This window comes from Colobus angolensis, unplaced genomic scaffold (genome assembly GCF_000951035.1).
Source record: "Colobus angolensis palliatus isolate OR3802 unplaced genomic scaffold, Cang.pa_1.0 Scaffold68, whole genome shotgun sequence".
NCBI lineage: Eukaryota > Metazoa > Chordata > Mammalia > Primates > Cercopithecidae > Colobus > Colobus angolensis.
Window position 1 is genome coordinate 1,212,330 of NW_012120487.1, and position 22,326 is coordinate 1,234,655.

Sequence of the window (22,326 nt, forward strand, 5' to 3'; positions counted from 1 at the left end):
ATTTTCACCTGTGAGGGTAACACTTGGTAATGAGTTGTGCCAGCCTGATGGATGGTATGATAAAGATAAAATGAGACTTCTTCATACCCATTCTGTGTGGTTATTCTTGTTTTGGTTGTTGTTTTGGTTTGGTTTTGCTTTGCTTTTTTGTTCTACTATGCTGCTGCAGCTTCTTATCTGGACTCTAAAGCCCTCCCACAGCTATTTCCATTCCTGGATGTCTATCAAATTGCTGTTTGTGGGGTTGAGGGCCAGGGTCTCCTACTCTACCATCTTATTGATAACACTCCCTTCTTGAATGTCTTATATGTTTTTCCCCTCAAAAGCAGAAGTAATTTGGTAATGAGAGTAATGTTAAGTTACTGTTAAGTAATGTTAAGTTAATATTAATGTTAAGTAACTTTATTAACTTTTAGAGAACAGTATATCAGCTGATATCTGTTCAGTGTTAGCTTATTTCCTTCTTACTTCACAAACCTTAGTAAGTGGATTTTCTAAGGCTTTTGTTATCCAAGACAGCTAGAAAGAATATCAACTAATTTCAATTATTATCCCTCAAGTAAATGCCAGTCTCTCCCCAACCCCCATATACACACACTCTGATGGGGAACTGTGTTTTTGTTTATCTCTGGTTATCATTCAATGTCTTGCAGATTGCCTGGAATATTTTGTGAACAGGTGAACAGTCACAAGTACTGATTATCTGAGGAAACATCATATAAACTCAAAGTATATCATTCAGTGATAATAAACACATTAACAAAATGATGGATTTTCTCTCTTACCTATTCATTTTGTATATTGAAACTGTAGCTAGTTAGGAGGAGGAGGATTTCTTTCTTAATTATTATTATTTTGAGCTCTGTCACCCAGGCTGGAGTGCAGTGGCACAATCTTGGCTCACTGCAGTCTCCACCTCCCAAATTTAAGTGATTTTCCTACCTCATCCTCCTGAGTAGCTGGGACTACAGGTGCATGCCACCACGCCTGGCTGATTTTTGTATTTTTAGTAGAGACAGGGTTTCACCATGTTGGCCAGGCTGGTCTCAAATACCTGACCTCAGGTGATCTGTCCACCTCGGCTACCCAAAGTGCTGGGATTACAGGCGCGAGCCACTGCGCCCGGCTGTCTATCTTATTTTTAAAAGGGCTGCCCTCAAACTATCTCACTACCACCAGAGCCTCCTTAATTAGCAAAACATTCAATAACTTGAGGTTCAGCACTCTCAGGGTGCCTACTATGGTCACATATAAAGTACTACAAAAACAAAAAGTAGAGTTTCATTTATTTTTATCTGACTTCAAAATGTGTTTTGTATTCTTGAGTTCTCCCAAGTTCTAGATATTTATTCTTAACTGACTCTGGATATTTTAAACTCCACCCCCATCCCTGTAAAATCTGACCGATATTTACTTTATTCCACCTTGTTTTCCTATTCTCAAAAGTCCCTCAATCTTTCAACATTCAGCTCAATGGTCACCTCTTCTAATGCTGCTCTAGACTTCTTTGTAGTTCTCTAACTGCATTAGTCATATTCTACCACAATATTTGCAACCTTGCACACCACTTCTAGCTAAAGCACTTGGAGGAGTTTCCTGAACAATCATGCTCCCTCCCATTTTCATGCCTCTGCACGTTCTGTTTCATCAGGCTAGAACGCCTTTATCCCCATTCTTGCATTTTCATACCACAGAAGTCACCAAACCACTGCAAATGTTTAAATACACTGTTTTTGTTTTCACATTTTTAAAGATACATTTTTAAATTATATACCCTCTATTTCTAACATAGTTCTTAATATACATGTGATGAATATATAGATGAGGCTTGAATGTATAACTTGCCTAAGATCCTAAGGTAAGATAAAGATCAACACAGTAACTGTAAAATGGTACGTTCACTTTGAAAAACAATTTGGTAGTTCTTCAAAATGTTGAACATAGTTTTCATAGGACCCAGCAAGTCAACTCCTAGATGTGTACTCAGGGGAAATAAAATCATATGTCCACACAAAAAACTTGTATACAAGTGTTCAGAGCAGCATTTCAAAATACCTAAAAAGTGGAAACAACCAAAATATCTTATCAATTGAATGGATAAATAAAATGTGGTATATTCACATGATGCATTATTATTTAGTAATAAAAAGCAATGAAGTATTCATACATGTTACAACATGCATGAACTCTCAAAATATTTTGCTAAGTGAAAGAAGCCAGATACGATAGGTCACATGTTATATGACTCCATTTATATGAAATATCCAGAATAGGCATGGAGACAAAAGGCATATAGTGGATTCCAGGAGTTCTGGGGAGGAGGTAGTGGGAAGTGATCACTAATGGTTATAGGATTTCTTTTGGGAGTTATAAAATATTCTATAATTAGTGAGAGGTTATTGTACTCTGAGAATACAGTAAAAACCACTTAATTGCATACTTTTTCAGAGTGAATTATATCTCAATAAAGCTATTACTAGTAAATGAACACAATAATGAAAATTCTCTACTTGTTGCAGATTTTTAATCAGGGGCTTAATCTTTGGAAGTCAGAAAACAACTCTGCCTGCCTAGAACTTCCTGATCATACATATTAATTGTACAATTATGAAATGTCAAAGGATCATTCTAAATTAATCCTTTTATCATCTTATTGGTGAGAAAACTGAGCTCCAAGAAGCATAAATGACTTGCATAAGGTTATATAACTAGTCAGTAGAACCAAGGAAGAGTCTCATTCCAATGATTCATCTTTTTTTTTTTTTTTTTTTTTTGAGACGGAGTCTTGCTCTGTCGCCCGGCCTGGAGTGCCGTGGCCGGATCTCAGCTCACTGCAGGCTCCGCCTGCGGGTTTACGCCATTCTCCTGCCTCAGCCTCCCAAGTAGCTGGGACTACAGGCGCCCGCCACCTTGCCCGGCTAGTTTTTTGTATTTTTTAGTAGAGACGGGGTTTCACAGTGTTAGCCAGGATGGTCTCGATCTCCTGACCTCGTGATCCGCCCGTCTCGGCCTCCCAAAGTGCTGGGATTACAGGCTTGAGCCACCGCGCCCGGCTAGTTTTGAGTTTCTATAAGCTTACTAACAGAGGCAATTTTCTGATTCTAGTTGCACCAAAAGGTATGGACCTAGAAAAAAAATCATGCAAATAATTTTATCTTTAAAAATTAGTTATTCAAATTTTTGATCATTCATGGCCACTGATATTTCTAGCTAACTGCTACGCATTATAAGCAACTTAGGTGGTTCTTCCAGAGAAAAAGGAGTGAATGATCATATAGTCTTTAAAAAGAAAACCTATGAGCTAAGAAATATAATAGCCTGTTCTAAAAAAGGAAAAAGTAGAAAATGTTAGTGAAAACAGGGTTTAAACCCTTAGGAAATTCATTTCTGTATAGGATATCATTTTGTTCATCACCAAGAAAAGGTAGTCAATATTAATTAAATCTTACACAGGCAAGATAACCAGTTAAGCAGATGAAAAGAAAACTGTAAGGTGAGTAAGGCAAAAATAAAAATAAAAAAAAAAAAACATTCCTAGAAAGGAACTATTCTTGGATTTGCAGATGTAATATGAGATGTACATGTAACAGAATATCCTTGTCATATATTGGAAATTGTGATTGTGTGACAGAGCTCTAGTATTTGCAACACAGCAGACTCTTCTGTAATAATTATTTTAAAAGGCTTGCCTATGATAATTTACCATTTGAAGTAATGAACTTATTCAAGTATAACTATTGTACCTAGTTATAATCCCATTTGTTTTTTTTAAAAAAAGAAATACAGATATTGATCACATCAAACATTTTCATTGAGAGGTTGACCCGGACACTCATGCGTTTTATCGTGGATGGTCTCAGAAGCTTTCCTGTGTATGTGAAGCAGAACTACAGGCCTTTTTGTATAAGTTTCTGTACATTTTGTCCATGCTGTTCTCAAAGATGGGTCGGTGGGATTTTCCCTTATAAGAGGCTGCCCTGTTGGACCAGTATTCGCCATCATCCAAATGGAAAGTGCCACGTGGCTGCTGACATGAGCTATAAAAAGGGACATAAAAGGTTCAAAATAATAATGAAACAAAATTACAGATAGTACTATGTAAATCAAATATTTATTGAGTACTCTATGGCTATTTAATACTCTGCTGGGGCTGTGAAAAATAAAACACAGTAAGGCCTGTGCTTTCAAAGAGGGACATTTTAAAAGGGGAAGCAGAAGTATCTGTGTAAAACTGTTATAAAACAGTAAAATGAAAATTTTGTGTTAGAGTGAAAAAGGAATTCAGAGAACAGACACAGGTACAGCATAATAAAAGCAGAACACAGGTGGCCTGGTATGGCCAGTATAAGAATGCACAGCTTGGGCGCAGTGGCTCATGCCTGTAATCCCAGTACTTTGGGAGGCCAAGACGGGCAGATCACCTGAGGTCGGGAGATCAAGACCAACCTGACCTACATGGAGAAACCCCGTATCTACTAAAAAATACAAAATTAGCTGGGCGTGGTGGCACTTGCCTATAACCCCAGCTACTCGGGAGGCTGAGGCAGGAGAATCGCTTGAACTCAGGAGGCGGAGGTTGCAGTGAGCTGAGATGGCACCATTGCACCCCAGCCTGGACAACAACAGCAAAACTCCATCTCAAAAAAAAAAAAGAATGCATGGTTGCTAAAAGGCACACCTGAAACTGAATTCCAGCTCAGTCCTTTATAAGCTGTGAGACCTTGGGCAATTTATTTAACTATCCAGACTCTCAGCTTCCTTAACTTTAGTTTTACAGGATTGTTTTAAAATTTAAACATAGAAGTTATTAAATAAGAAACACTAAACTAGGTACTTTATATCTATTTATGAATACATCTTACAACCCTTAGAAGTTGGTAGACATAGAAATTAAGACTCAGTGAAGTTAAGTGACTTGCCTAAGACTGCTCAGCTAGTAAGTGGCAAAATGAAAAAGACAACGTGTGTGCTCTAAGACCCTTTCTACTATGCCATGCTGCTATTGCCCTCAAGGAGCAGAAAATTAGGCTAAATATGAACATTTGTGGAAGATGGAAATAAGGCAGAAGAGTTTGAAGTGAAAGGATCAACTGTAGTTTTGAGGGTCTTAAGGAAAAAAGAAGGTGGGGGAGAGAGAGCGAGCGAGCGAGCGCGTGCACATGTAAGTGAGAGCAAGCCCATAGGAAGCTAATGAAATAGACTAAGACTGGGCTGGCTGTGATGAAGACAGAAAAGAAAAGGTAACTCTTTCTTAAGGATTAATAGCACTCTTCATGTTATCAGTGTTATAATTTTACTAACATAAACATTAAATTCTGGAATTACATTTTTTATAGATAAAATGTTGAGTTTATTTTCTTATATAAATAATTGACCTTCTTCAAGGTCAATGAAATACTTTTTATAGATTAGACCTCCGAGGCCTGTTAAATTGTAAAGTTTTTTCCCGGACACACGCAATCTACAAACCAAGATTACACCATGAACAAATACAAAACCTGAATAGACCAATAATAAATAACAATATTGAAGCAGTAATAAAAAGCCTCCCATAAAAGAAAAGCCCTGGATCTCTGGCTTCACTGCTGAATTCTACCAAATATTTAAAGAAGAACTAACAAGAAGTCTACTCAAAATATTACAAAAAATTGAAGATATGAGAAAACCCATTTTACAAGGCAAGCATTACCCAGGTACCCAAACCAGACAAAAACAACAACAAAAAGAAACTACAGGCTAATATTCCTGATAAACATATGCAAAAATCCTCAACAGAAGATTAGAAAATTGAATTCAAAAACACATGAAAGAGATCATTCACCATGATCACATGGTATTCATTCCAGGGATGCAAGGATTGTTCATTATGGGCAAATCAATAAATGTGATACCTAATATCAATGGAATCAAAAACAAAAAAAAAGTATAATCATTTCAATCGGTGCTGAAAAAGCATTCAATACAATTCAACATCCACTCATAATAAAACCCCTCCACAAACTGGGCATAGAAGGAAAATACCTCAAAATGATAAAGGCCATATGTAACAAACTTACAGCTAATATTATACTGAATGGGAAAAAATGAAAAGCCTTTCCACTAAGATCTGAAATAGGACAAAGATGCCCACTTTCGCCACTTCTATTCAACATAGTAATGGAAGTCCTAGCCAGAGCGATTAGGCAAGTGAAAGAAATAAAGGGGATCCAAATTGAAAAAGAGTAAGTCACATTATTCCCTTCTATAGAAAACATGATCTTATATTTAAAAAACAGAAAGACTCTACCAAAAAAATTAAAATGAATAAACACATTTAGTAAGGTTGCAAAATAAAAATTAACATGCAATAATCAGTATTTCTATATGCCAAGAGCAAACAATCTGCAAAAGAGATTAAGAAAGCAATCCCCTTTCCAATACTGAAAAACAAAATTCAGCCAGAAAAGTGAGACTGCTATGACAAAAACTATAAAATACTGATGAAAGAAACTGAAGAGAACACAAGGAAATGGAAATATATCCATGTTCATAGATTGAAAGAATCAATATTGTTTAAATGCCTATACTACCTGAAGCAATCTAGAGTCAATGCAATCTCTATCAAAACACTAATGACATTCTACACAGCAACCATAACAAAACAATCCTAAAATTTATTTGGGACTACAAAAAAAAAAAAAAAAAGACTAGAATAGCCAAAGCAATCCTGAGCAAAAGGAACGAAGTTGGAGGAATCACATAACCTGACTTCAAATTAAACTGTGACTCTATAGTAACCAAAACAGCATAGTACTGGAATAAAAACAGACGAATAGACTAATGGAATAGAATACAGAATGAAGAAATAAATCCACACATTTACAGTAAACTCATTTTTGACAAAGGCACCAACCACATACATTGGGGAAAGGACAGTCTTTTCAATAAATGGTGCTGGAAATACCGGATATTCATAGGCAAAAAAATAAAAATAATGCCTATCTCTCACCATATACAAAAATTGAACTAAAATGGATTAAATACTTAAATGTGAGACCTGAAAGGATGAAACTATTGAAGAAAATATTGGGGAAATGCTTTAGGATATTGATCTGGGCAAAGATTACTTGGGTAACATTTTAAAAGCATAGGCAACCAAAGCAAAAATAAACAAATGGGATCACACCAAGCTAAACAGCTTCTGCACAGCAAAGGAAACAATAAACAAAGTAAAGAGATACAAAACGTAACAGGAGAAAATGTTTGCAAACTACTCATCTGAGAAGGGATTAATAACCAGAATATATAAGAAACTGAGCAGCGAAAAAAAAAAAAAACCCAAATAATCTGATTTCTGATTTTAAAATGAGCAAAAGATCTGAATAGATATTTCTCAAAAGAAGAAAAAAAAGGTCAAAAGATGTATTCTTAAATGCTCAATGTCACTAATCAAATCAAAACCACAATAAGAAATCATCTCAATCCAGTTAAAATGGTTTTTATTAAAAAACACAAAAAATAATGCACGCTGCTGAGGATACGGAGAAAGGGGACTGCTCATACACTGTTGGTGAGAATGTAAATTAGTATAGTCCACTAGGAAAAACAGCATGAAGGTTTCTCAAAAAAAAAAAAAAAAAAAATAGAACTACCATTTCATCCAGTAATCCTACTGCTGGGTATATATCCAAAGGAAATAAAATCAGCATATTGAAGAGATGTCAGCACTCCCATATTTATTGTAGCATTATTCACAATATCAAAGCTATGAAATCAACCTAAGTGCCCATCAGTGGATGAACGGGTAAAGCAAATGTGGGAAATAGACACAATGGAATATTATTCAGCTATTAAAAAATGTAATCTTTTCATTAGCAACAACACGGGTGGAACTAGAGGACATCATGTTAAGTGAAATAAGCCAGGCAAAGAAAAACAAATATCGCATGTTCTCACTGATCTGTGGCAGCTAAAAAAGTGGACCTCACGGATGTGGAGAGTAGAATGGTGATTACCAGGGACTGGGAAGGGGAGAAGCGAATAGAGGGTGAAGAGAGGTTGTTTAATGAGTAGAAAAATGCAGTTATGAAGAAGGGATAAGTTCTAGAGTTTGATAGCTCAGTAGGGTGACCATAGTTAACAAAAATTTGTTGTATATTTCAAAATAGCTAGAAGAAAGATTTGGAATGTTCCCAATATAAAGAACTGATAAATGTTTGAGGCAATATCCCAATTACCATGATTTGATTTACTACACATTGTATGCATGCATCAAAATATTATATGTACATTAGGAATATGTACAATTATGATGTACCAATTTATTGAAAAAAAGGAAAATTTAAATTACTCAAATTGAAACTGTTATGAATAATTTCATAATTGAAACATTTTTGTCGAGCATATCTCTACTGTCAATATCCTTAAAATCATGCATAAACAAATAGAAAACAGTTTATCAATAGCTAGTTTTATAAAAGAACAGTGTTAAAAATTCCACATAACAGCCATAATAGAAGAGATAATATTCTAAACACAAATTTAAAATTATTTTTATCTTTATTTTTCTTATTTTGTTGCCAACTCCCATTTACATGAACCACCACTTCAGGCCTGGTCATTAAAATTTGGGCTAATGCTGAAATACAATAGTGATGTGAGAAACACACAACCATACAGAGAATTTTAAATCTCCTGAAAACAGAAGAAATTTGGAATAAATGTAGAAGGTACTAAAAGGAAGAAAAAGCATCCTCTAGGGCCCTGGGAATTGGCAGGGCTATCATAACAAACATCTAAAATGTATTAGAAGCCACACAATATAAAAGCAAGAAGGAAATCTTACGGGTAGTTGATTCCTTCCCTACTCAGCTCCCCAAACCAAAGATGTTGGAAATAAGGGGTCATTTATTCAGTTCTTGATAAGAGATTTCTTTCAAATGAGTTTCAACTTAAAGGTGATAGAAGACATGAGACAACTATCATAGATAAGCTGACACCTGGAAGATAACAGAGCAAACTATATTTTCCCACTCTGCAATTCCTGTAGAAAAACACTGAATACCTGCTAGACCTCATGGCTGAAAACCTCAATGTGTGTATAGACTTTAAAAAAAGTATTGAGTGACGAGCATAATTTTTCTTGAGGAAAAACACGAAGAAATAACTTATATCTCTTTATTAATGTTCTCTATTTGATGATTCCTTGTCATACTTCAATTTTTTAACATGTTTTCCTTTAGCTTTGAATGTAGCTGCTTTGAAGTGTGCTGAATCTAACATCTCGAATTCCTCAGAGACAGTTTCCAGTAATTCATTGTTCACATATATGGGTCATACTTTCTTCTTTCTTTACATGTCTCAAAGTTTTTGTAGAAAACAATGTTTTAGATCTAGTTGAGACTGTAGAAACTCTGGATTCTTTTCGATTCTTTGTTCAATGATTTGCCTGGACTGATATTGTGAACTGTTTCTTCACACTGCCCAGCTCCTTGTGTCTGTTTCTCTATTTTTTTAATTGTTGCTATTTTATTTTATAGGTTTAGGGGGTGCAAGGACAGTTTTGTTACATGGATACATTACATAATGGCGAATCAGGGCTTTTAGCTTTTAGTGTACTCATGGTTCAATAGTGAACGCTAACCAACAGGTATTTTTTCAACCCCATCCCACCTTTTAGAATCTCCAGTGTTTATTATGCCTCTCTGTATGTCCATGTGTACCCATTGTTTAGCTCTTATTTGCAACATGCGGTACTTGTCTTGACTTCTCAGGGGCTACCCCGGAGTTAGCATAGCTTAGTGGCCAGCAAATGTCTAGTGAGAGCCAGTAAACCTGTAAGGCTTCCATATTTTGCCAATGGATCTATATGTGGCTTTGGTAGTATATTCAAAGTTTATCTAGTTTACAAGTCTGCCCTGCATTTTACTTTCTGCCTTCACAAGGCTTCACATTCAATCGTAAATTAGTGGCTCATTAGGGCCTTCACCAGTATCTGGCATGCATATGTATAGCCTTATGCATAAACATAAACTTCTAGCCAACCAGGAATAAGTAGAATTTGATATCAAGGCCAGCCAACTGTGGCTATCTTCTCTCGGATCTTTACTGTCTGCCCCAACCAGTATTAAAACTTCAGGCCTCCTCTGCTTGTTTGCCAAGTAGTACTAAAACTTCAGTCCTCCCTTCCTTGTTTGCCAACAAACCATTATTGTTTCTCTTAATGGAATTTCCCATGCTCTGCTCCATATAGTTAGTTATTTCTGGGAGCAAAGCTGCCAGTATTTCAACATGACTTCCCTAGTAGAACTTTTGTGACATGGAGCTAGGGAGTGGTAGATGGGGATGGAACCTCCAGGTTATAATGTCACAGGCTCTAACTGTTCTGATACTCAGTAAATTTTTTAAGTTAACTTTGAAATTGATACATAATATTTGTACATATTCCTAAGGTACTTATGATATTTTGATGCATGCATACAATGTGTAGTGAATCAAATCATGGTAATTGGGATATCACCTCAAACATTTATCCCTTTTTTGTATTGGAAACATTCCAAGTATTTCTTCTAGCTATTTTGAAATATACAACAAATTTCTGTTAACTATGGTCACCCTACTGGGCTATCAAACTCTAGACCTTATCCTTTCTTCATACCTGTATTTTTTCTACTCATTAACCAATCTCTCTTCACCCTCTATTTCCTCTTCCCCTTCCCAGTCCCTAGTAATCACTATTCTACTCTCCACCTCCATGAGATCATCTTTTTCAGCTGCCACATATGAGTGAGAACATGCAATATTTGTCTGTGCCTGGCTTATTTCACTTAACACGATGTCCTCTAGTTCCACCCATGTTGTTGCTAATGAAAAGATTTCATTTTTTTAAATAGCTGAATAATATTCCATTGTGTCTATTTCCCACATTTGCTTTACCTGTTCATCCACTGATGGGCACTTAGGTTGATTTCATAGCTTTGTTATTGTGAATAATGCTACAATAAATATAGGAGTGCTGATATTTCTTCAATATGCTGATTTTCTTTCTTTTAGGTAATATAACCAGAAGATTTTCTTGATAAAAGCTTCTCAATTTGTTATATGCTTTTGATCAATTCCAGGAGTTCTTAAATTGTTGTTTTTGACAGTTCTGTTCAGTTTGTTTCTTTGGGGGAAAAGGATTTGCTGAGCTCCTCGCTCAGTCATTCCAGAGATTCATGCAAACTTCTTCATGATGCCTGTGTCAAACAGCATCTGTAGAGGGTTGATAGTAAGTCAAGACTGCAAACTCTCTCTTGACTTCTGCTGACAGAAACCTCAAGGCTGGCAAGGAGGTGATTACTTTGAGTGTAGTTCCTCTAATCTTTGACATGGAAAGCAGAACAGGAGGACTTCTTGGCCTGGTACATAATATTACTTGAGGATAAAACTAAAATAATATCCTAATCATTTCAATAGCTTCTGGAGCTACTATCAAAGATACTTTTCTAAAAGTCTTGAAGGACTGACCACTTCATCCGATTGATTCACGTGTATATATAAGAGAAGCAGCAATGATTATAAAGTGACCTCAAAAATGTGTAAGCAGAACTTTTCTGACACTCTGCTTAACTCTCATTTGAGAGGTACCATATTGTTTAGGGTGATCAAAAGCTTAATCAATAACACTGCTTGGTGAGCTGAAAAAGGAACCAATATTGGGGTTTATGGCAAACTTTAAATTGACAGCAGCACTTTTGAAAATGCAGTATTTATCTACCTATGTCAGAATTACCCATGACATCCCATTTTTAATTTTATTGTATTTATTTTGTAGAGACAGGGTCTTGCTCTGTTGCCCAGGTTATTCTCAAACTCTTGGCCTCAAGTGATTCTCCCACGGGGGCCTCCCAAAGCACTGGGATTACAGGCATGAGCCATTGCACCTGGCCCCATGATATCTCTTAAAATACAGCTTTCCATGTGTTACTTATATATAAGAACCAGCATCTATGGGGGTAAAAAGTGGAAATCTATATTTTTAACAAACAACTTAGATAATTTGAAAATGAGGCTCTTTCCTGTATCAACTCTTCTCACTTCTTGCCCAAATTAGAATTAATTATATGGGTTAAGCACCCAAAATCAGGATGCTAATCCATATAACAATTTAGGGAATATGCCTTTAATGAAGAATAACAAAGGGTAAAAAATACTCTTCCTCAGGGTGTGTACCCTCTGAATCTTTCTTTTCCTCTTTGGATTGCTTCACCTTCAAATTTACCTATAATAAACTATTTACTTTAAAGAAAGGCCCAGGTTGCTCCTTGCTTGGGAGGCAATAACTCTGAGAAAGGAAGTCACACTCCCACTTATACTCTGTGTAAGGGGCATAAGGAGTCCCCACATGTTCATAGATGGTCTAGACTAGCTTACCAGAGTAAAGATCAGAGATTTGAATGCAAAACCCAAGTTACCAATTAAAAAATATTCCATTCTTTGAAGCTTTGTTTGTTCCTCAGGAATCTCAGGAAGGTGAAAGCTATATATTACAGTAACTAGTGGTATAGCATCCAAGAATTCAAAGAACCTTTGGCTGTATAAATCCAAAATTTACAGTTTTTAATACTGCATTAAATTTATGTCAGTTGACACAGCTGTCAAAAATCTTGATGACATTTGCTCATATAAACTTGTACAAATGTTATTATTAACATTTCTCAAATTTTAGATGAGAACAGAATTTGCTCTTACAGAATTTGATCTCAAATTATTAAAAAAGGTTGGCTCATGGTTTAAAATTATAAGAACTGTTTTTTATATTAGAATAAATACATTCTGAAGTATGTGAGTTTTCAGGGCAGACAAATTTTAAGCAGGATGAAAGGCATCACCAATAATTGACTATATTTGTTTTTACACATAAGTTTCAGTAATGCAAACATGTTAAAATTTTAATAGGAATTTACAGTTAAAAATAAACACTAATTATCCTTTTGAGTCTGAATTTCCCACAAATTCAGCAGATTATAAAACAGTTATTTTTATAGGAACTATGAGAAGGATATACATATATTTCATTCATACCTATACTCGGGGTCACTGTCATAGGCAGAGTCTCTATATAAAAGACTTCTTTTCAGTTCCAGTTCATCATCTTTCTCCAGGTCTCTCTGGTCTCTCTCATCCTGAAAAATTTTAAAGATTTCCATTAACTCATTGTCTCATTGTCCCCAAAATGATGCTTATGTTTCTTCAGAAAATGCTCTTCCCCTCCCCTTATAAATTTTAATTTATAAGAAACGGAATTAAATGCTAGTGTTTCTTTGGGGAAAAAAAAGGTTAAGTGAGGATTTACTATCCTTTTCAATAAAACTATACAGTTTTATTATAGTTTTTGCTAATATTGCTTATCAAAGATTAGGTATCAAGTAGATACCTCTTGAATCCATAAAAATAGAGGAATGACTCCTGTGTCATGATATGTAAATTAATATTCTCTTATACATTGTTATATGAACTCAAGAGATTGTACCTACATTCTGAGGATTAAGTATTTGAGAAAAGTATGTAGATACAAGCATTCTAACATGCAACTATGACTTACAAAGGAAATGGCTTAGACTTATTAATCAAAAGCCAAAATGCAGTAACAATCCAGAAAAGGCAAAAATGAAAGGCAAGGTAACTGGAATGAAAATATATGGTTACCCCCACCTTGTATGGGCAGCCTGTTCTTAATTTCTAATAGACACATATAAGGACATAAGAAATAGTATTCTGAAGAGATGGCTTCGTTAACTATAACATTCACAGTTAAGTTCATGTGTGGTAATGGTATATAATTTAATACCAAATGCCTTTCTCAACTACTAGTGAATATCCTTGTGTTCCTTAGTCAAACAAGAAGAGAAACAAACAGAACTGATAACAAAGTAAACTAGTAAGCACAAATAAGGATTAGTATTAGTAAGGGGTTCATTCACTTGATGTAAGAAATCAGCTGAATGCACATTGTGAAGAAAAATGATTTTAAAAATTTGCTGATGGCATGAAACTAGGAAGACAGCATTATGTGTAAACATGTGTGCAATAAATAATAGAGCTTGTTTAAAAATCACAGAAAATATGCACACAAATTTAGAATTGTTATAGTTTCTTGGTTTTATCATTATGAAGTAACCTTTATTTCTATAATTACTTTTTTTTCCCTTAACTTCTTTTGGTCTACTATTCATATAGAGACAACCACTTTCTTTTAGTTAGTGCTTTAATGATATATATTTGTCCTTTTATTTTCAGCCATTCTTTATTATTAGATCTTTTTCCTGCATGGCATATTACTGGATATTCCTTATTTTTACCTATTCTGAGAAGTCAATGAAGTGGAGCATTTAGTCTATTATCAAAGAAAATGTAATTTCCTGTAGTGAGTGTGCAAGACTTGGCAAAGAAATGAAATAAAAAGGATAGCTGTCTTAAAGGAGTAAAAATACAACTACTAAAACTATTCCTGTAGAGTGTTGATGCCTATCTAGATCAAGGATATCATATAGGGGAATTCAGACCTGAGAAACAAAAAGGAATAGATTAGCTTAAAGGTTATTCCTTTCAAATTTTCAGGCTGTATTTTGTGATATTTTATAAATATATAATTACATATAAATACAATTATATATAATATATAAATACATAGTTAATAGCTTATAATAAAGTGTGATCCTTGTTGCCTCCTTGTGTTTGAATAACTTGCCCTTTGAAAAAATAATCTATACAAGGACCCATCTTTTGTAAGAGTCCTTGTATAGATTATTTTTTCAAAGGGCAAGTTATTCAAACACAAGGAGGCAACAAGGATCACACCTTATTATAAGCTAATAACTATGTTTTGATCTTTCTTGCTTTGTTGCATACTTGTAATTTTATGTTGACATCTGGAAATTTTAAGTAATATGTTGTGACATATCTGGAATGAATATTGCCTTATTTATCTTCTGTCTGTCCTGTCCACTGGTGAATGTGGGATACTGAGGTCTCTATTATATTGCATATCTATTTCTTCTTTCTATTCTATCAGTTTTTCCTTATATTTTTGGGATCTTTTTTAGGTGCATACATATTTGTAATGGTCATATCTTCCTGATGGTTTGGCCCTGTTGCCATTATAAAATATTTTTATTTGTCTTTAGTATGAAATTTAGTAAGAAAAAATTCTCTTAAAGTCTATTTGTCCAATATTTGTGTAGCCACTGCAATTCTCTTACACTGTTGAATGGTATGCTTTTGTTTCCTTTTACATTCAACTTATTTGTGCCTTTGAATCTAAAGTGCATCCCTTGTAGACAGAGTATAGTTGAACCATGATTTTTATCCAGTCTCCAAAATTCTACCTCCTAATAGGAGTGTTTAATTTTTAAAATATCATGAACTACCTATAGGTATGTTTACATACCTATAAGATTTACATTTGCCATTTTGCTATTTTCTATGTCTTTTTTCACTTCTCCATTGTTGCCTTCTTTTGTGTTCGATATTTTCCAGGGTTTATTTTTAATTCCCTATACACTGTATTTTTGAGACATTTTCTTAGTAGTTTCCATGATGATTACAAATAACATCTTAATACAGAAGAATCTAAGTTTAGATGATAGCAACTTAATTTCAATGGGATATGGAAACTTTGCTCTTACATGTTTACAATCTCTCCCCTTTTCTTTTAATTGCTATTTCTACACAAATTACATCTTCATATAATAAGCTCCCACCAACATATATTTATAATTATTGTTTTATGAGGTCATCTCTTAAATCAGATAGAAGAACTAAAGAGTTACTGGCAAAAACTGTATTTTGCCTATCTTTTATATTTACCTAGTTACCATTATCATTGCTCTTTATTTCTTCATGTGAATCTATACTACTGCCTAGTGTCCTTTCACTTCATCCTGAAGGGCTCCTTTTAGTATTTCTTGTAGTACAAATCTGCTAGTGATAAACCTGGTGTTATTTGAGAATGTTAATTTATTTTACATTTCTGAAAGACAGTTTTGCTGGATATTCATGGTTGAGAGTTCTTTTCAGTATATTGAATACATCATTACACTGCCTTTTGGACTTCATAGTTTCTGATTTAAACCAGTTTTAAATCTTACTGGAAAATACATTTATGTGATGAATCTCTTCTCCCTTGCTGCTTTTAAGATTTTCTTTTTGTCTTTGGCTTTTTTCAAAACACTTTTTTTCTAGATACAGAGTCTAACTCTGTCACCAGGCTGAAATGCAGTGGCGAAATCATAGCTAAGCTCACTGTAGCCTTGAACACCTGGGCTCAAGTGACTCTCCTGTTTCAACCTTCTGAGTATTAGGGATTACAGGTACTTGCCATGATGTCCGGCTTATCTTTGGCTTCAGACTTATGGTTTATAATGAGCCTCAAGTGTGGATCTATTTGAGTTTATCTTACTTAAGAGTTTATTGAGCTCCTTAGATAATAATTTTCTTAAATTCTTCAATACCTCTCCAAATATTCCTTCTGTCCCTTCCTTTCTCCCTCTTTTTCTGGAATTCTTATTACAGGTATGTTGGCATGCTTAATGGTATCCCACAAATCCATATGTGTTCATTATTTTTATTCTTCTTTCTGTTCCTCACACTGAATTATCTCATTTGACTTGTTTTCAAGTCCAATAATATTTTCTTCTGCCTGCTCGTAGGGTGCTAATGAGTCCTTCTAATAAATTTTTCATTTCTGAATATGTACTTGTCAACTTCAGAATTTTTATTTGGTTATTTAAAAAATAGTTTATAACTCTTGATTGAAATTTTATATTTTATGAGACATAATTCTAACACTTTATTTCTTTATGAATGCTTTCTTTTGGTTCTTTGAATAAATATATTTAATGTAACTGATTTATGGTCTTTGTCTAGTGAGTTCAATGTGTAGGATCCTCAAGGACAGTTTCTATTCATTGCTTTTTTTCTCCATTCCTGCTGTTTATTGCTGTTGTTTATTCTAGTTCTTAGTTTAGTGACTTTCTGACTTAGTTCTGCAAAGTCAACATTCCTTTCTGCGGTTGATCACTGATATCTCTATTCTGTTAGCTGAGTCATCAAGTCATTGGACAGACATTTCTATAAATGCGTAGAACCATTAAGTCTTCCAGTGTTTGCTGAGCAGCTCTGCATGTTGGGATTACACTTCCAACACTTAGCCTAAGCCTTAACTTCTTGTTTATGCAGAGCCTTAAGGTAGGTTGGAACTGAAAGCTTTGGACCTTCTTGTCTTTTCTAATCAAGTACATAGCGCCTTAGACATATGCACAGTCCTACAAATATGAGTGGTCTTCTAAAATCCCAGGAATATGTGGTATCTTTTCAAAGCCCCCTATAGACACACTCAGCTTTTTCTTTGAAGGTTTTTGATTGGTCTATTGTTTAACTCAACTGCTATTCACCATTTCAGTTTGCAGTGAGGTTTAACAATTGCCTGTAATTATTTCTTTTAAAAATGCCCTCCACAGCAAAGATTTTGCACTGGCAAAGCTCTCACTCAAAGTGGGGTCTTCCAGGCAATCTCCAGAGAAGTCACATAATGACAATTCTCTGGGAATGGTCTTTGAAGACACTCTAACTTTATTTTACCTCTGACAGTGCCTGCCAAAATTTTGGTTTTCACTGAGATTGTGACATGTTGGTTATCAAGACTAATACACAGCTAGAGAGCAGGAGATGGGACTAGGTCAAGTTAAAATGCCATTAAAACTTACTGTCCCCACCAATATTCAGCTGTTTTTCATGCTGAAGCATTTGCTTTAGTTTCTAGAGACAAAGCGTATAAACTTGTGAGAGGCCCCTAAGACTATGGCCCCAAGGAGTTTTATACTCTCATGATGTATTAGTCAGGATTCTCTAGAGAAAACAGAACCAACAGGATATGTGTACAGTTCAAAGACACCAATACTTCATTTTTCAACAATGAACAGAAGAATCAGGCAGAAGATCAACCAGTAAATGGAAGACCTAAACAACAATGTAAATCAACTAGACCTAGCAACATCTATAGAACATTCCACCCAACGACAGCAAAATACATATTCTTTTCAAGTGCATATGAAAAATGCTCCAGGAGAGACCATACGTTAGGCTATAAAACAAGTTTCAAAAAATTTGAAAGAACTGAAATCATATAAAATATGTTACCTGGCCACAATAAAATGAAATGAGAGAATAATAGCAGAAAAAAATTTGGGTAATTAATAAATATATAGAAATCTAACAATATATTACCAAATGATCAATTGGTTAAATAAAACATCACAAGGGACACTAGAAAATACTTCAAGAGAAATTTAAATTATGACAAAACATATAAAACTTAATAATGAAAATGAGGCAGTACTTCTAGAGAAACATGGCTTTAAACACCTACATGAAAAAAGAAGACCTCAAATCAGTAACCCAAAGCTTTCACTTCAAAAACTACAAAAAGAACATCAAACCAAATCCAAAACAAGTAAAATACAAACATTAGAATGGAAATAAATGAGATCAAGAATAGAAAACCAGATAAAACCAAACAAAACCAAAGTTGCTTCTTTGAAATCATAAAATATTTGGCAATGTTTTAGTTAGACCAACAAGACTCTAATTACTAAAATCAGTAATGAAAAATGGGACATTACTAGAGGTCTTACAGGGACAAAAAGGATAATAAGGAAATATGTGAAATAATTGTAAACCAAAATAATTATAGAATTGTCTACAATGGTATCTATAATGAAAAGAACAAATTACTAGAAAGATAAAAGCTATTTAAACAGACCCAAGAAGAAACAGGAAATCTGAATGCACCTATAACAAAGAGATAATTAGTAATCAAAAAAACTTAAAGTAATTAAAAAAACACAAAGAAGAGCTCAAAACCACATGGTTTCATGGCAATATATATGTAAGAAGAATGAACACCAAATCTTTACAACTTCTTCCCAAAAATTTAAGAGGAAGAAGAACTCACGAACTCATTCTATAAGGTCATTATTCCTTTGATACCAAAAGCAAAGATAACACAAGAAAAAAAAAACCTGAATACCAATAAATGTTATGAATATGGATGCAGAATTTCTTAGTAAAATACTCGCAAGCCAAATCCAGCAAGACATAAAAAGGATTATACACCATAACCAAGTGGGAATTATCCAAACAATGCAAGGTTGACTCATATAAAATTTAATCAATGTAATAAGTCATATTAATAATAATATTAATATATTAATATTGGATCCTATCCAAAATGATAGGATCATCTCAATAGATGCAGGGAAAGTATGTGACAAACACCAACAACACTCAAAAAAGTAGGAGTAGAAGGAACTTCCTCAAGATGATAAACGCCATCTGTAAAAAACATATAGCTAATAGCATACTTATTTGTAAAGGAGTGAAATCTTCCCCTTAAGATCAGGAATAAAACAAGGATGGGCGCTCTCCCCACTTCTATTCAGCAATATATTGGAGGTACTATCCAGGACAATTAGCCAAGAATATGATATAAAAGAAATCGAGATCAGAAAGGAAATAAAAACATTTCTATTTGCAGATGATTCTGTATTTAAAAAATTCCACATATACACACAAAATAACTATTAAAGCTAATAAAATAAGTTCAGCAAGATTGCAGGACACCCTTCCATCACAGAACATTGTAATCCTATTCACTGCAGAGCCCTGTTGACCCTGCACCCCTGCTTTAGCACCTCCAGACTAACACACCTCGGGATTGTGTACAGGCACTGCTCAAGCCCATGTGGAATTAACACATGAAAATGCACTGTATTCCTAAACACTATCAATAAACAATCTGAAAATAAAATTAAGGAAACAATATCATGCACAATAGGATCAAAAATAACAAAATACTTAGGAGTAAACTTGATTTTTAAAAAGCTTAAAATGAATACTGAACTACAAAACATATTTAATAAAAGATGACCTAAATAAATTTTTAAAGTGCTATCTTCACAGATCAAAAGATATTTAAACAATTATTATGAAGAAAGCAATATTCTCCAAAATGATCTAGAAAGCCAATACAATTCCTATACAATTCCAGCCACAGTTTTCATGCAAAAATTGAAAAGTTGATCCTAAAATTCATACATAAATGCAAAGGACCTAGAATAGTTATTCTTGAAAAAGAAGAAAAGTTGGAAGACTAACAATTCCTGATATCAACATTTACTACAAAATACAAAAGCCACTGCAATCAAAATAGTATGATAATAGCATAAGGATAGACATATAGATCAATGAAACAGAATTGAGAATCCAGAAATAAACCCATACATTTAGAGTCAATTGATTTTTTTTTATAAAGATGCCAAGACAATTCAGTGGAGGAATGATCTTTTTAACAAATGGTGCTGGGACAACCAGATTTCCACATGAAAAAGAAATTAACTTTGACTCCCTATCTCACACAAAATACAAAAATCAACTTAAAATTGATCAATGACCTAAATGTAATGGCCAATACTGCAAAACCCTTAGAAAACATAGGCATAAATTTTTATGTCCCTAGACTAAGCAACAATTTCTGAGATATCCTAAGCAAAACCAACCAAAGAAAACATAGAAAAGTTGGATTTCATCAAAATTTAAAAAGCATTTATGCTTCAAAACACAGTATTAGAAAGTGGAAGACAAACCACGAATGGAAGAATATATTTGCAAACATTATCTAAGATGAGACTTGTACCCAGAATATATAAAGAGCTCTCAAAATTCAATAGTAAGGCAGATAACTATAAGCAGCTAGTGAGCGCCTCTCTCATGGAGAGCAATCAAAATAGCAAGGAAATACTAACACTTCAAGTAGATTGTCTAAGAGAGCACAATGAAATTCACCAGAGAAGCCATGAAAATCAAGGAAAGAAGACAGTGAAGTCAGGCAGCCCTCCAAGCAGGACTGGCGCAGAGCTAGGAAAGGTTCCCTAAAGCAGGGAAGGGATGGCTAAATAAGAGATCCTCAGTATTCTACCCTTCCATCACAGAACTTTGTAAACCTATTCACTGCAGAGCCCTGTTGACCCTGCACCCCTGCTCCAGCACCTCCAGACTAACACGCCTGGGGATTGTGTACAGGCACTGCTCAAGCCCATGTGGAATCCCACAGGCTTGTGATCCCTGAGCATCCTGGTGCCAAATGCTGCACCCCGCCAAGAAGGAAGGCCAGGAACTTTCACATGCCCCAAAGACAGATACCACATTCACAGTATGGAGAAGAGGGCAAACAATGCACTGCACAACTTCCCACTTCCACTGCTCCCTGCAGAAAAAGGTACCCCTGCCTTAGTGTCATGCCCCCAAGTGCAGCCACCCTTCCACGTCTGTGGTCTACCACTGCAGCTCAGCATTTCTCTGAAAGCCCGGTCCCCAGAGGCTGTTGATGAGTCCTTTGTCTCCTACAACAGTCACCACCACTGCTCAAATAGTCTCAAAAGGACAAATCTAAGAGATATTGGCCTTAAAGAGGAGGTAGAAAAAGAGATAGGGGTAGAACATTTATTCAAAGGGATAATAACAGAGAACTTCCAAAACCTGGATAAAGATATTGGTATTCAAGTACAAGAGGGTTATAGCACACCAAGCAGATTTAACCCAAATAAGACTACCTCAAGACATTTTATAATCCAACTGCCAAATACCAAAGATAAAGAAAAGATCCAAAAAGCAGCAAGAGAAAAACAAGTAACACACAAATGAGCTCCAAAACATCTGGCAGCAAGCTGACTTCTCAGTGGAAACCTTACAGGCCAGGAGAGGGTAGCAACATATATTTGAAGTGCTGAAGGAAAACCTTTCATTGTAGAATAGTATATGTGGCAAAAAGATCTTTTGAACATTAAGGAGAAATAAAGATTTTCCCAGACAAACAAGAGCCGAGGGACTTCATCAACAGCAGACCTGTCCTATGAGAAATGCAAAAGGGAGTTCTTCAATATGAAAGAAAAGGATGTTAATGAGCAATAACAAATCATCTAAAGGTATAAAACTTACTGGTAATAGTAAGCACACAGAAAAACACAGAATATTATAACACTACCTGTGGTATATAAACTACTCATATCTTCAGTAGAAATACTAAAAGATGAACCTATCAGAAATAATAAAGACAACAACTTTTCAAGACATAGACAGTAAATTAAGATAAACATAGAAACAACAAAAAGTTAAAAAGCGGGGAGATGAAATTAAAGTGTAGAGTTTTTATTTATTTTCTTTTTGCTTGTTTGTTTAAACAATCAGTATTAAGCTGTCATCAGTTTAAAACAAAGGGTTATGACATATTTGCAAGCCTCATGTTAACTT

General features: G+C 34.7%; 1 protein-coding gene across 3 annotated transcripts in view; it reads right to left on the reverse strand.

Moving 5' to 3' along the window:
- Nucleotides 1-3,789: 3,789 nt before the first annotated feature.
- Nucleotides 3,790-22,326, reverse strand: part of SPATA6 (spermatogenesis associated 6) — a 162,555-nt gene continuing 144,018 nt past the window's right edge. For all 3 annotated transcript variants that reach the window (XM_011926232.1, XM_011926233.1, XM_011926231.1), the window contains 2 exons: nucleotides 13,045-13,145; nucleotides 3,790-4,037 (listed from right to left, as the gene is read on the reverse strand). In XM_011926232.1, the coding sequence (XP_011781622.1) occupies nucleotides 3,857-4,037; nucleotides 13,045-13,145 (282 nt within the window). In that variant the 3' untranslated portion in view covers nucleotides 3,790-3,856. The remainder of the gene's footprint in view (nucleotides 4,038-13,044; nucleotides 13,146-22,326) is intronic.